The sequence below is a fragment of the Chenopodium quinoa genome, unplaced genomic scaffold (assembly GCF_001683475.1).
Source record: "Chenopodium quinoa cultivar QQ74 unplaced genomic scaffold, ASM168347v1, whole genome shotgun sequence".
In the NCBI taxonomy this organism is placed as follows: domain Eukaryota; kingdom Viridiplantae; phylum Streptophyta; class Magnoliopsida; order Caryophyllales; family Amaranthaceae; genus Chenopodium; species Chenopodium quinoa.
In genome coordinates this window covers 937,883-952,482 of record NW_018745291.1, presented here as the reverse complement: position 1 = coordinate 952,482, position 14,600 = coordinate 937,883, and the positions used below count along the sequence as shown (strand labels likewise).

Below are 14,600 nucleotides of genomic sequence, written 5' to 3'. Positions count from 1 at the left end.
GACTCTTTATGTTTTGAAATTAACTCACTCCATCTCATAACATAATTATTTATTTATTTATTTATTTATTTATTTATTTTTTCATTCATTTGGACGTCCTAACATGTTTTATTTATTTCTTTTATTAGATTCCTTAACATTAAAAATCATCCCCGGCCTACTTTTGAAAATATCTATTCAAGCTTTGCTAACTATTTTTTGAAATTTACATAGTACACCAGGATGTACCATGCCTGCTGAAAATAACAGTATTTTTTGACTTTAATAGATAAAAAAAAAAATCAAAATAATTCTCTCCATAATTTATGGGATCTGTTAGTTATTTTCCACATTAATAGTTTTCAGAATTAGATTTTATATTTTTGGTGAGATATAATTACAATTTTGAAATACAGAGAGAATTATAGAGAGAAATTACAATGGCTTGGTAGCGTAATTTGAATTTCTACATGATTCGAATTGTAGATTTGTTGATAATACATATGACAATGAAGATTTTGATTATGTTGATGGTGAATTTGAGGATTTTGTAATCAAATGACAGGAAGGTACTTTTTACTTTTTTTTTATTATATAAATTTTATCATTATAGTTATGATGTTGATGATAATGATAATGCACTTTTAAATTATTTAATTTCATAAGTTGTAGGTTTTTATAATCAAAAGAGATTATATTTTTTATTATTAAATTTCATAATTTATGGATATTTTAATAAAAGGAGTTTTTTTTTTTTTAAAAAAAAAATATTTTTGTATTATTTTCTGAGGCTGAAGATGATGTTCTTCTAATGATGATGAATGTTCTTTTTATCATTTATTTGATCTATATTCATTTTGTTAATTATAATGGAATATGCTCTTTAAATCTGATTAATATGTTCTTTGAATCTAAATTATATGTTCTTTAAGGTATAATGTTCTAAATTAGAATCTTAAAAAGTATCGCCCCTTCTAAAAACGCTCTCTTCTCTCTCCTCTAAACAGAAGAACCACCTCCCCGTAAACCTAGGTGCTCGCTGGAGATCCGGCGCGCAACCGTTTCTCCGGCGAGTTTCCTCCTTTTTCGCTTCTTCTAAGCCAGTGAGTTGAGTCTCCGCCCTCCTCTGCTTCCCTTTCTTCTAGTCGGTGAAGATCGCCGGCGAGACTCAAGACTCCGCCCTCCTCCTTTTCTCTTTCTTCTCTTCTCCCATCTTCTTTCCCCTTCTCGATCTGCTCTGAGACGATCTCAGATTCTGAGTCGTCACCCTCTTATCTTCTCTTAACCCCTTTTAATTTCAGTCTTGAAGGTGTTGTTGTGACCCTTTCCGCGGCTAAGACGATTTAGAGAAGCCCCGTGTTACCCACCTTTGAGAGGGAGGTTTACGGTCAAAGGATTTCGCCGGCGAAACAAGATGCCTAAGGACTAAGCCTAACGCCGCCATCATAAAGTTCATTGGTAATTTTAACAGCGACGAAAACGGTAAAGTTAGGGTTAGAGTTTCATGGGTCCTTGCGCTGGAGGGCCAGGCCTAACGCCGTCGTCAGGAGTGGTTCGTGACGGAAACGGTGAAGTTAAGGTTATGGTTTTGAGGTTCTTTGCTATTATGGTTTCGGATTTTGGTTCCGAAAGGGCTCTCTGGTTTGGTCGTCTTACCTAATTATGTATTTTGTTCTTGTTATTCAGAGTTTGCTTTATTTTTCAAAGCTATGTAGGTTTATTTTAGCCTTTCTTGGTTGTTATCCTGTTTTTGTGGTTGTTTTGGCTATAATTTATTGGATGGTTGTGTGCGGAGGGAGTTTGGATCCTTTGTCAAGGGATTTGGTTTTGTTGTTGTGTTGGCCTGGGGAGAGTTAACATGTATTGCCGTTGTGTGGGGGACGAACAAGAAGTTGACCATGGCTAGGGTGAAGTGTGTGTTATGGTGGAATGATTATGGTTGTCATTCTGCTCCCTTCATTGTAGTGATCATTGAGATCATTACTCTTGAATTTTTCTATCCGAAGCAGGCGCCCAAACTTTGTTTTGGGGTTTCTCGAGCCTCGACGTTGTCAAAGCTTTCTTGTCAACAAGAACAGCTTATGAATGAAAGGTCACATGTCCATGTGATCGGTTTGAAGGCCTTACGTGGTGATAAGTTGATCCCACTAGGTAAAGTTGAACTAGACATGATCGAACAATTTCGATTCTCTCTGCTCTCTTGATGTTTTGAAGTAGGTATCCGCTCTTTGGCCTATAAAGAGGTCTTGATTCGCAACTTATCCGGCCAACTCCAATTATATATTTTGGTTTTTAGTGTCGAAAGTTGTAAAGGCTTAAATGTTAAAAGCCATGTAGTAGTAAGCTTTAGTTTTTATTTCGTATGTTGTAAACTCTGATTTTATTAATATAATTTCCTATTGTAAAAAAAAAAATACAAAAAAAAAAAACAAAAAAGAAAGTATAATGTTTTTTTTATTTGAATAATATGTTCTTCTATGTTCATGTTCTTTGTTTTAACTCTTATGTTCTTTTGGGTTTTAATTTCTAAGATGTTTTACTCCTTAAATATATGTTTTGTTGTTACATCACTTATGTTCTTTATTTTATCCCTAATGTTCTTTGGTTCATATGTTCTTTGAGGTATTGAGTGATGCACATTTTTTGGTATAGCATATGTCATTTTAAAATTAGTTTGTAAAGTCATTTTTAATTATTAGATCTTAAATATTTATTAGTTCTATGTTTTTCTTTATTAATTAACATTTAATAATTGTGTATTTTTTAATTCAGGATCATGAAGATTGATGACGACATTCTTTTTGGACATCATCTATTGATGATTGATTTTTAGATCCAAAGAACATTCACAATATTAATAAAGAACATGAAGAAACTAACTATAATAACATTGTTTGATGAATTATCCCGTTTAAATTTAACTAGTATGACGTAAGGACTAAATTTAAAGTTTTCATTATAAGCAATGAACACTTTATGACAATGAAAGTACATTACAATTACAATAAAAAACATGGACATTTACAATATTTTATTAAAAGATCTAATAAAGATTATTATATGATATAAAGGTAGACATATGGAATAAAAATAGTATTAATAATTTATTGTATGTTACAAACAAATGTAAAGTATATCATGCATTCTAATAAAGAACATTATAAAATATGTAAAGAAAACAATAATGGCAAATGACCATAATTACACAAAAATACAAGTATATTATATATTCATGGTTACTCAGGTGGTTACACATGTTCTTTCAAACACAAATATTTTTAAAATTTGGTGAAAAAAATATGAATGATGCTTTTAGAAAAAATTTTAAACAGAGGGAATGAAATATGCTGTAGTATTTTGGATAATAAAATTTTGGAAATCAAATTTGAAATTATCAAAAAATATATCTTGAATTGTTTTGGGAAAAAATAATTTTAGAGAAAGAAAATTATTCTTAGAAACTGAATTTTTGTAAAAAGATAAGACAATAAAAGCGGGATAAATATCATTTAATAACTAATTTTCCTAGTTTAAAGAAAATTACTTATACATTCTCTTGTTCTTTCAGTTATAAGGCAATGTTCTTTATCTTATAAACTAATGTTCTTTCTGCCTTTTTTACTTGTTTTGAGGCTTGCGTTTCATGTTCTTTTAGTTGCATTTTAAAACAGGTGTACCATGCGCATGGTACACCTGGTTGTAGGAACCACGCATTGCTATTTTCCCTATTAATTTTTTCACAATTAAATGTTTTTTTTGGGTGCTTATCAATTTATTCATTAAAATAATAGTGTAGTCAACCACCATGGGGACGATGAGGTTCCTTAATTAGTCTTATATATGTTACAAGGGTTAGTTAGTAATGTAGGAGTTACTCTATTAGTGTTGTTGGGTTTGCTATGTTATTTAATGTTTACTCATAAGTATAATAAGGGATTAATTTGTCAGTATAATAGAGGTTACTTTATCAGTGTCGTGAAGATTACGCCATTTTTTTTTTCTTACAAACAGTCACTTTATTTTTTGATTCATAAATTGTGGGAAGTGTATGTAAATATTGTAACACAAAACAACAAAGAGAATATAAAATTGTGCATTTGTGTAAGAAAAAGTCGAATAAAGTAAGAGAGTGAGTTTGAAAATGGGTATTAGTTAATTAATATAGGGTTGAAAGGAAAAACGGTGGTAAAGATTTTTTTTTTTAATTATTTATTATTAATTTTTTTTTTTTTTGAGGGAAGTGTAAAGGATTAAGTTAATGTAAAAGAAAGGATTAAATTGACAAAAAGTCTTGTGTAAGGCAAGTGTACGTTAATATTATGGTAAGACGGTTAGTTTGAGGGTAACTTTAACTATTTGTATGGTAACTTTAACCACTTAAAAGGTAACTTTGAATTTGTCGTTGGTTTGAATTTTTATTTTAATGTGTAAATTTTTATAAATTCATAATTAAATATAAAGGCTAATATGATTAATCTAATTTATTATAAATTTTTTTGTAAGATAAAATTTATTATTAGAATAATAATAAATTTTATAGTATAAAGGGTAACTTTAAATACTGTTATGATAAATTTAACCCGATTTACAATAAATTAACGTACACGCACCTTTTTGAAGAATTTGTGTTAAATTGAAAAGAAGGTAGAAGCCGTAGAACAACAAATTAAATCACAAAGAGAGTATGTGCAAAGCTATGGAGCATCTTTTTGGCAACTATTTGACGAGAACCACGACATCATACATCTTTATCTTTATGTAAAGATAAAAGAGATTGTTAATTGTGTTTTTCTTGTTTCCTTTATCAAAATAAAGAAATTCGTTGCTCTCTTGCTTTTATTCCCTTCGCCTTTTTTATTTCTGATAAATTTGCCAAAAATTAGGTGCCAGTCAAATTATATATTTTCACAACCAATGCTACTAAATAGGCTTGTTGCTCCAATTTCGAATTCTGCAACATTTTAATGGTCTTTTTGTTTGCATTTGTGCACACACACCCAAAATAAAAAAAACGGGCCATGTCTTCATCGTCGAAGTCATCACCAAACCTACCGACTCGTCGTCTGAAGTTCCTAGTCGAATATGGTTCAAGCCTATCAGCCTTACGCAGTAAGCTGAAGGATAAAAATCCTGAGAAGCTTAAAGAAACGGATCCAATGAACACGGTTGAAGAAATAAAGAGATTGAAGGAAGAATTAAAAGCTGCGAAACAAAGCCTAGTACCACCGTCTTACTCCTTGGATAAGAGGGGTGGGGATAAAGTCATTGAAAAACTTAAAGGCATTGTGCAAGAATTGATTTCTGTTGATGAAACAAATGAGGGACGCTACAAGGAGCTGCTTGAAGAGCTCGACGAGATGAAGGAAGATCGCCGTCTTAATCGCGAATCTCAAAAGCAGCATGTCTATGGTGGCACTATCAATGAGTTGTCGTCTTCTTCTCAATTTTTGCCTTTTGATGTCGATAATAATTGTTTTGTGGAAGCGTTTAAAGAGCTTTCTGAAGCAGAGAGAAAGCAGTTATTATGTTGCATCCCATTCGCGAAACAGTGCATTGTTGATGACTTCATCCCTAAGAATAATGTTGGTATAAGCAAAGGGGTGTTGGTTAATTGGTTGATGGGGATAGGTGTTATAGATGATCCTTTGATGGGAGAACAATTTCTTGCTACGCTTGCAGCAGAGCCCTCTTTCTACTTGATGCGCGCCGCTTACAGCAGCAGCAGAATTATTGTAAGCGCAGACTTCGTCAAGAGCTTAGCATCACTACCACCACCAGATGTATATAGCTCTTCGTTATTAATCAATCTCAATAGCAGCACATGTAAGCTGAACGACGACAAGGCCGTGACCAAATTGGCCATAGAAAGTAACGTATCTAGTGAAGACGAGGTGCTTTTGGCAGTACACCTCGGTAATTTTCACCGTGGCATGGGTCATGTTGTGGTGGAAGATACCTTTTTGAAGGAATTCGATAAATTATTGAAGGTGGAGAAACATATTGGGTTTCTGAGCCTTCAAGGGATATCGAGAATTCAGGAGCTGCCACACTCGGTTTGCGAGCTAAGCGAACTGAGGGTATTGGATCTCAGATCATGTCAAGACTTGAAGTCTCTTCCCAATAATATTGGGAGGTTAATCAATCTGGTATGCTTGGACTTATCGGAGTGTTATCAGTTGGATCACATCCCCAAGGGAATCACCCAATTGATCAACCTAAGATTGCTCCTGGGGTTCATAGTTGTTAATGACAATCTGCCGCTGCCTAAAGATTCAAATCATCATTTTGCTGAATTCGACGATTTAAAACGCCTGACAAAGCTCATCAAATTGACTATTCGCACTAGAAGAATGATGTTTCCCACAAACGAAGATCTCCAGACTCTTAACTCGATGCAGGAGCTCAGGAAATTGAAAGTCGCTTGGGTGAAAAGCTTCGTTTCAAACACGCAAAACGAGATACATTTGTACACCCATGGACTCCCTAAGACCTTACAGAAACTAGAGCTCCAGGCTCCTCCTGACACCACAGTTTCGCGACTGCTAGGCCTAATTAGTAAGAGAAGCTGTTACCGTAGCCTCGAAAAGCTCTACATCAGAGGAGGTAATCTCCAGATGCTGTTTTCAGAACACCATTGCTTCCGTCATGTTAAGATCTTGCGTCTTCGACATTTGCATCAACTTCATATGACATGGCATGATTTTCGGCTTTCATTTCCGAACTTGAGTTACCTTCATATAGCTGAATGTCCCAAACTTATCTACTTCCCATGTGATGAAAATGGTGAGTGGATTCAGTTGGAGTCATCTAATTAAGGTACATTCCATAATAATATCCAAATGTTTGTTTATTCTTTTCGATGATCAGTAATTTCTCTCAATAAATCAATAATATATTTAGAGAAGTAGTAGCAAAAATCAGTGACTAATTAAGGATTTTGTTGTCCTGTACTTTGGCTAATTAAGATTTAATTTTCCTTGTCATGTACCTATATGTATTGTTTAAATTATTGATTCATGTTATTTTTATTCTTTTGTATTGTATTCCCTTGGTATTTAGCGGATACAATTTGACTTTTGTACTATTTATGAATTTATCTAATTCACTTTGACTAATGTTTGTAATTTATACATAAGAATAAATATATTTTTGTGGGCAGTTATTGATATTCAATTTTTATAAATTTTACTTATTGATAATTAAAGACATTATCCGTTACATAGTTTTGCATTGACATACGTGTATAAGAGAAACATTTCACTTATTTAAATACAGAAGGAGTAAATTTTTTTTCTTTTTTTTTTCATAAAAGAGAAGTTACTTATTAAAAAAACAAAAACAAAAAAAAAAAAAAAAAAAAAAAACAGTTATCATATTATATGGAAGTAAAGAAGTGATCAATAACAAAATACTTCGTATAGATATTGTATACATGCTTTAAGCTTACAATCTAGATTATAAAATACCACCCCTGAAAACACTGTATTTAGAACTAACTAACCCTTTTATAGGAAGTTATAAAATACCCCCACTTAAAATCAAAAGTGTTAGATTTCACCACATTTTAACAAAAAGTTCCATTTTTAAAAATAAAAACATCGTTTTTTTGTGTCAAAACTTGATCTATTAAGCTTTCGGGTCATTTTGGTCCTTTGCAATCAATTTATGGTCGGAATTGGAAAAAGTTGTCGGAAATTACTTGCTTTGTGTGCTAATAATTACCTCTTCTTACGCGTCACATACAAAATGAGCCATTTTCAATAACTTTTTCAAATTGTGACCTCCAATCACATTCAAAGGACCAAAATGACCCCCACGACTTTAATAGAGTAGTTTTGGCACAAAATTCAATGTTTTTAGTTTTTCAAATAGAACTATTTTTTAAGAGGTGGTAAAATATAAAACTTTTGATCTTAAGGGGTTGTATTTTACGAAGTATATTTTTGTAAGAAAGGGTGGTTACTTCTAAATATGGTATTTTGTGGGGTGTTTGTTTACAATTTATCCTCAAAAAATATCATTTATTAATTTTTGCAAATATTATTGAACATCAAAATTAATGAATCCGAATAACACTTTTTAATGTTAAAATAGCCAATCGTATTAGTGTTAAAATATACACATAAAATATATAAGTTGACAAATTAAAATTAATGAATGTGAATAACTCTTTTTAAATATTGTAACTCTATTATTATCATCATAAGATGTGTCAGTGGAGTGGTTGTTTACCGGCAATGGGGGAGGGAAGGGAGGGAGTGGTTTAAGAGATAGGAGGTGGGTCGAATGGGTGGTTTAGGGGGTTGGGAGGGGCGGCCGACTGGTTTTCGGTGGTTAAGGGGGGTGGTCAACCGGTTTGCGGTAAGGGGCTAGGGATGGCCTAGGGTTATGCGCGTAGTGAGAGAAAGGGAGGGGGCGCGGTGGCTGGTAAGGGTTACACGCGTGTCATGGTACATTTTACAACAAATCATTGACCAATGAGGCAATTAGAGACAAAGTGATAACAAAAGTGAAATTATTAGAAAATAATCTAAAGTTGGAATTATTCAAAAAATCAAAAATATATCGCCTGAAATTGGATTTATGAAAGTGAATATTTCCTTCTTGAAAAGCATTTTTGCAAATATAACTTGGGCAAGTTATTGATTACTTCATGGTTCATTCAATTCATTGCTTACCACGTACTTCAGAACTAATAGTTTAATTTAAAGTTGCAAAGCTTAGGAAAGCTGTTCATCAAGTTAAAAGTAGAGTCAGTTATATTATAGCTATTGACTTATTGAGTGATTATTACCTTTACTTCAAGCTAAATGTAGGCAAAGTATCCAAATTTGGACAATACTTTTTGTGTGTTCCGTAGCTTTTGCCACTGTACTACTTGGCCTTAAACTTTTTCTTATGCTTCAGTGACATTATGTTTCACTCTTTGGTTTTTTCATTATACGTAGTATTAAATAATTGTATTTTATATTATAATTTGGGAAATTTTCACAGGTAGGTCTTTATTTTTGCTTAGTTTCAATGGTAGTCAATTTTTCTTTAGCTCATCAATGGCAGCCCTTTATTTATTAGAAAATTACATTTGTGACCTTACTAAGGCTAAAACCATTTAATATATATCGTTAACTTAAACCGTGGTCAAAGATTTTACCCCAGCATTTAATAAAACCTACTATTAAATCCACCGCGGATAAATTTAACAACATTTCTTCCTCACGAATTTAATCACTCTTCTTCATGTGGGTGGTGGCTTTTGTGGGTTGGGGTTTCTTAGGTGGGGTTTTAGTGGGTGGTGGTTTCGTGAAGGGTTTTTCGTGGATGGGGTTTTGGTGGGTGGTGGTTTCGTGGGGGTGTTTCTCGTGGATGAGTTTTCATGATGGATTTTGGGTTATAGATACATGACAAAATCGCACGCAATCAGTGTATCAATCAATATATTTCACATATATAAATCTTTTAAATTCTTATACATTGGCCTTGGGATTATGCATAGCATTTTTCATAAAATATCACTCCCGACAATCTAATTAACAAATTATTGTTGCTACAAGCCTAATATATAGGATAAACAAGTATTGAATCAGAAACTGCAATATAATCAAAGGAACAATATAGCCTATGTACTAGAGATGACAGTTTTATTTAGCAATAGATAATAACCGCCGCAATTAACACGGACACTAGAATTTGCTTCAAATATATGTGGCTGGAGCACCAATCTCACTTGCCAATAATCAGTTTAGCAGAGCGTAGACCTCGATTTTCAGGAAGAGGAAGACGATAACCAAGATGACTCATGAAGAGCCACACCAATGTTATGAGCTCTCCGCCTTTGCTCAAATTGGCAAAGTTGTATCTAGGCGAGGATCGTATGGCAGCGTAGCACAACATTTCCACCCAAACTTTGCTTATTATCTCCCATTTATTGTCTCCAAACATCACCAGTTGCTTAGCTAAGCAACATGCCTCATCGAACACAGATTGGCTGTCGTTGGACTTGGATACTTGAGCTGCAATTCTATCATCTAATTTATGATAAACCACATATTCACAAAAACTTTTCACTGGATCTCTAGTATTTTTACTTGCTTTATCATATGCAAGAATGATATCTTTTTCTGTGCTTTTAAAATGAACATCAGATTTGCTCACCAGCTGGGGCACCAAGTCCTGGCGTCTTAGTATAAGATAAACCACGTAGTCAGAGAGTTGCTTGCTAACTTCACGATGTGGCTCACACGTAGTGTTAGACTCTATCCAGTAGCAGATATCAGTAGCTAGGTGCCACGTTAGCACGCTTTCACTGTAATCTTCAACATCTATAGTCCAAGGTTGCAAGTACTCGGAAACGAGGAAGAAATCCTCTTCCAATACCAAATTACCTCTAGCTGAAGATACTTGTTCCATACCCTCTTTATCTCCTCTTACTAGCTTGGCCTTCAGTTGTAGCTCTGTGAAGATGAATTCAAGATAAGAAAGCTTAATTGGATTTCTTTCCACATATAGCCAATCGATCAAGCAATCTTTGATCCGCTTTATATAGATAAAATCAAGGAAATTGAATGCTTTCCGCTTGAAGCTGCAATTCAACAAATTGTAGCTTGAGGTGGATTGACACCACCTTTTAGCATAAGGGTCTTTCCACCGAATTGACCATTTAAGCAACACTGACAAAACATTTTGGAATGGTAGTAGTCTAGATGGATTGGCTGCCGTCACCTTGGTCACCGTGATAACAAACCAATCGGAATGTAAGAACCTAAGAAAGGAGACTATGTCTAGAACTATGGCACCCCCGAGCAGGGTAAAGGACACCCCAACATCCAAGGAGTAGTATTTTGTATTACTACGAATAGCGAAAAAGAACAATAAGGATGCCGTAATTAATGAAAGGAAGCAAACAAGGCGCAAAAAACCTCGTTTCTTGCTAGCCAAAAACACCTTCGTATGCAAGACATCATAAAACAAATTGAGCTCAGTTAGTATGATCTCGATACCTTTAAGTACATGTTGTTTGAGGAAGAGCATCTCAACAAGCATGTGTTCATCCGTTAAGGTCGAGACATCGTCTGCTAGAATGCCTCTAAAGCTATTATAAAGGGTGTAAGCATGATTGACATTCTCCTCAACATTGGCCTTATTGAGATCGGAATCATCATTAGTGTCATCAACGTTGCTACGAATGTATACAACCTCAAATCTAGACGGAATATTAGAAGTTTCAGCAGAGTAGTACTCATCAGCCCATCTATTGAAGGAAGATATTGGTTCTTCCCCAAGAGAGGCTCGAATACCTTCCCTACTAGCAAAATATAAAGCAAAAGTTCGCTCAACATATTTGATAAACCCGTCAATGAACATCAAGGCCATGGGAAGCCATAGACGGTTATGTCTACCTCTAACCATAGACAAGACAAAGACGTAAAGGGTGACCATCGTTTGGGTGATCAGTTGAAGTGCGTGGCGATGCCATAGCTCGTTGTCTTCGAAAGCCAGAGCAGTGATTGTGTCTGGACCGCCAAGATGCAGCAGAAGAAAGGGTGCCCAAAATGCTACGATGTCTGCACTCGGATTATCATCACTTTGGTGGCTACGACTGATCAAACCAATGACTAAGAGCGCGACCGAATCAGCAGACAAGTAAAGCAGCCAAAGGAAAGCCAATAGATATCCATTTGCGCTGTTTTTTCTTAGGGGTGCAAGTAATGCAAGCAGCGCTTGGATAACCAAGCTTATAAGCATCAACGTCGGGACTTCCAACGTTTGCCATGTCCATGTTTGCTTCATCTTCTTCGATTTGCCAAAGTTGTCACCACTTAAGGTGTATACTACGTACGTTCTATATGTAGTTGTTAAGTACTCAGAGTACAAGTTCTGATCAAGTTGTTGTGTATAATATACGTGGTACTAATTGAGTGAAAGCGTTTTATGTGTGTGGGATACTGGGATGAATGCTTTAAAGGATGTTCTTGATCAAGTTGTAGTATATAGTATTTTTGGGTGCTTTGTAGAAATGAAATCCTAAATTAAGCTATTATTAATAGCTTAAACTCCTTAGTTCCTTAGCTATTTTTTAAAACACCCCCATACACTATTCTGGTCTTTAAAATACGTCTTAAAACGTATATATCTTCATTTAATTTCATACGTATAATTTTTCTTGATATATTTATAAAAAAAATATAGTGAGGCAGATTCAACAAGATCTGACGTGATTATATTATATCTTATACATTTACAAAAATTTATAGTCAAAAAAAAAAAATAGAGATATTTAACCTAAATATTGGCAATGTGACAAAAAAAAATAGAGATGAGAGACAAGGCAATTCGTATCTACAATATCTATGAGTATGGTATGTTACTTTGTTTTTTTTTATTATTCCTCTGTTACAAAATAATTAATATTGTCAAACTTTATACACATGTCGATATACTAATTTGACCTTATTTTTATAAAATAAATATTAATTAAAATTTTACAAAATTATATTATAATTCTTTATACTTAAATTATTATCTACCTAACAACATTTTTTTTTTTTTTATTATGTTAGTAAAAAACTATAGTCAAAGTTAATACTTGTATATAACTTGAATAGTAAAAAAAAAAAAAGTTTAACTAACGAGGGGTGGATGAGATTCGAACCCGTGACCTTTGTGTCACGCTGGTTTCGTTACCATGTTATAGGACCAACGCAACCAAAAAGTTAAGCTGACAGTTGAGGCCCGATAATATGTTTTGTACTCTATCAATAAGGACCTCTTAAGGCTTAAGGCTCCTTCTTTTTTAATATTTTTTTTAAGGAAAGGCTGAAGGCTCCTAGTAGTGCTTATATTAATTTCTTTTCATTAAAAAAGAAAAGAAAAATTATAAAAAAAAAAAGCCTAGATAATTAATTAATCTATTATTCGTTGCATAATTTTTTTTTACGCGGTAAGATAAGGAAGTGTCCCTCCTATCAGGCTATCATAGAAAGGGTGGGGTAAGGATCAAACCCAGGCCACTCTTGCGGATGAAGGAAAGACAAACCGTTCCTCCAATCTATGATCCTTTAATCATTGCATAAAAAAAAGAGTAACCTTGTACTCTTTTTTCCCCATTTCATCGTGTTGCATTTATAATTATTCTTAGGGCTTGTTTAGTTTATCTTATTTTTGCTTATTTGAATTGATTTGATATGCTCTAATTTGATCTGAACTGAATGTCAGATTTGACCAAACTTTGACCTTAAATATACGATAATCTACACAGAAAAAATATATCAAGTGGGGTCTTGTTAGATTCGTAATAATGTATATTTTATTAATACCCCCTCCGTTTTTAGATACGTACTCCACTTTTCATTTTCGGCCGTTTTTAAATACTTGCTCTATTTCCTTATTTGGAAAGCTTTTACAATATTTAATTAATTTCTCTCACGTAGTGGACCCACCATAAATCATATTTAATAAATTTCATATTCTCTCTCCTCCCATTCTCTCCACTACTTTTTTTTTTTACAATTTTTTTATTCTTCCACCTACCCCACTACCTTCATATTTTATTATTTTTCCAAATTTCTCCTAAAACTCCGCACATGGAGAAATGGAGCAAGTATTTAAAAACGGAGGGAGCATGTGATTTCATAATTTTTTTTCATTACGAAATTAAAGATATTTAGCAATAAAAAACTACACATAAAACGATCTATCTGAACTTATTTTTTCTGATTTAAACTTATTTTTTCCGATCTGATCTGATCTGAACTTATTTTTTCTGATCTAAACTTATTTTTTCTGAAATAAGTAAATATAAGGTGAACTAAACAAGGCCTTAACCACCTGTCCACCTCTATCGGTTATACCTTGCAAAGATGACTACTGCAAGTTATTACAGAATGTTTCATTGCTGACTTCGTACTTCAAGAACTAATACTAATTTGCTGTAAAATAAACAAAAAAGGTTTATGCGAAAGCTGCTCATATTGAACAGTCCACTTTACTCTAGTTGTTGAGTGATGATAACCTTAACTTTATGTTGCAAAAGAAAGGCAATTTGTTTTTGTGTGTTTCAAGTTATTGTTTTTGAGAATGTACTTGAACCTAAGTTTTATTCTTAGCTTCATTAATAAGTAATTTTTTGTTTGACCATTTGCATGTGCAAAATAAGTAAATAAGGATTATATTGTAATAAAGAAAAGGAGAAGGGAAATAGTACTAATTTTATACAAATGACAACATTAAAGAATTACTCATTTCGTACGCAACAAGAAAATATGATTGTATCTAACAAATACAACTAAGGATATATCCTCTTCAACTTATTGGACTTGAACTTAACTGAAATTACTCTGAATTATTTGACTTTATTAAACATATTGAATCTTATTGAACTTATTTAACATTAAATACCCGATTGAACTAATTAAAATTAATTAGATTTTAATAAAACTTTAAAGGAGTAGAACTTATTAGACCTTATTATTAGTAATAGTTATTAGACTTTGAAACTTTTTTTTACAAGGTGAAAAGAACATGCATTAAATGTATGATTAATACTGCCTTTGCTCCTTGGATAATTCTCTCTGTTTTTGTAAGGATGACTTTACAGCGTTTATCTAAAATTGGCTACTATAAAT

At 33.2% G+C, this 14,600-nt stretch overlaps 1 protein-coding gene across 1 annotated transcript; it reads right to left on the bottom strand.

Annotated features, from left to right (window-relative positions):
• Positions 1–9,603: 9,603 nt before the first annotated feature.
• Positions 9,604–11,908, bottom strand: LOC110712231. Its single transcript, XM_021890694.1, has one exon. It carries the CDS (start codon positions 11,764–11,766, stop codon positions 9,700–9,702), a length of 2,067 nt encoding a protein of 688 aa, XP_021746386.1. The 5' UTR covers positions 11,767–11,908; the 3' UTR covers positions 9,604–9,699.
• Between the last annotated feature and the right edge of the window lie 2,692 nt (positions 11,909–14,600).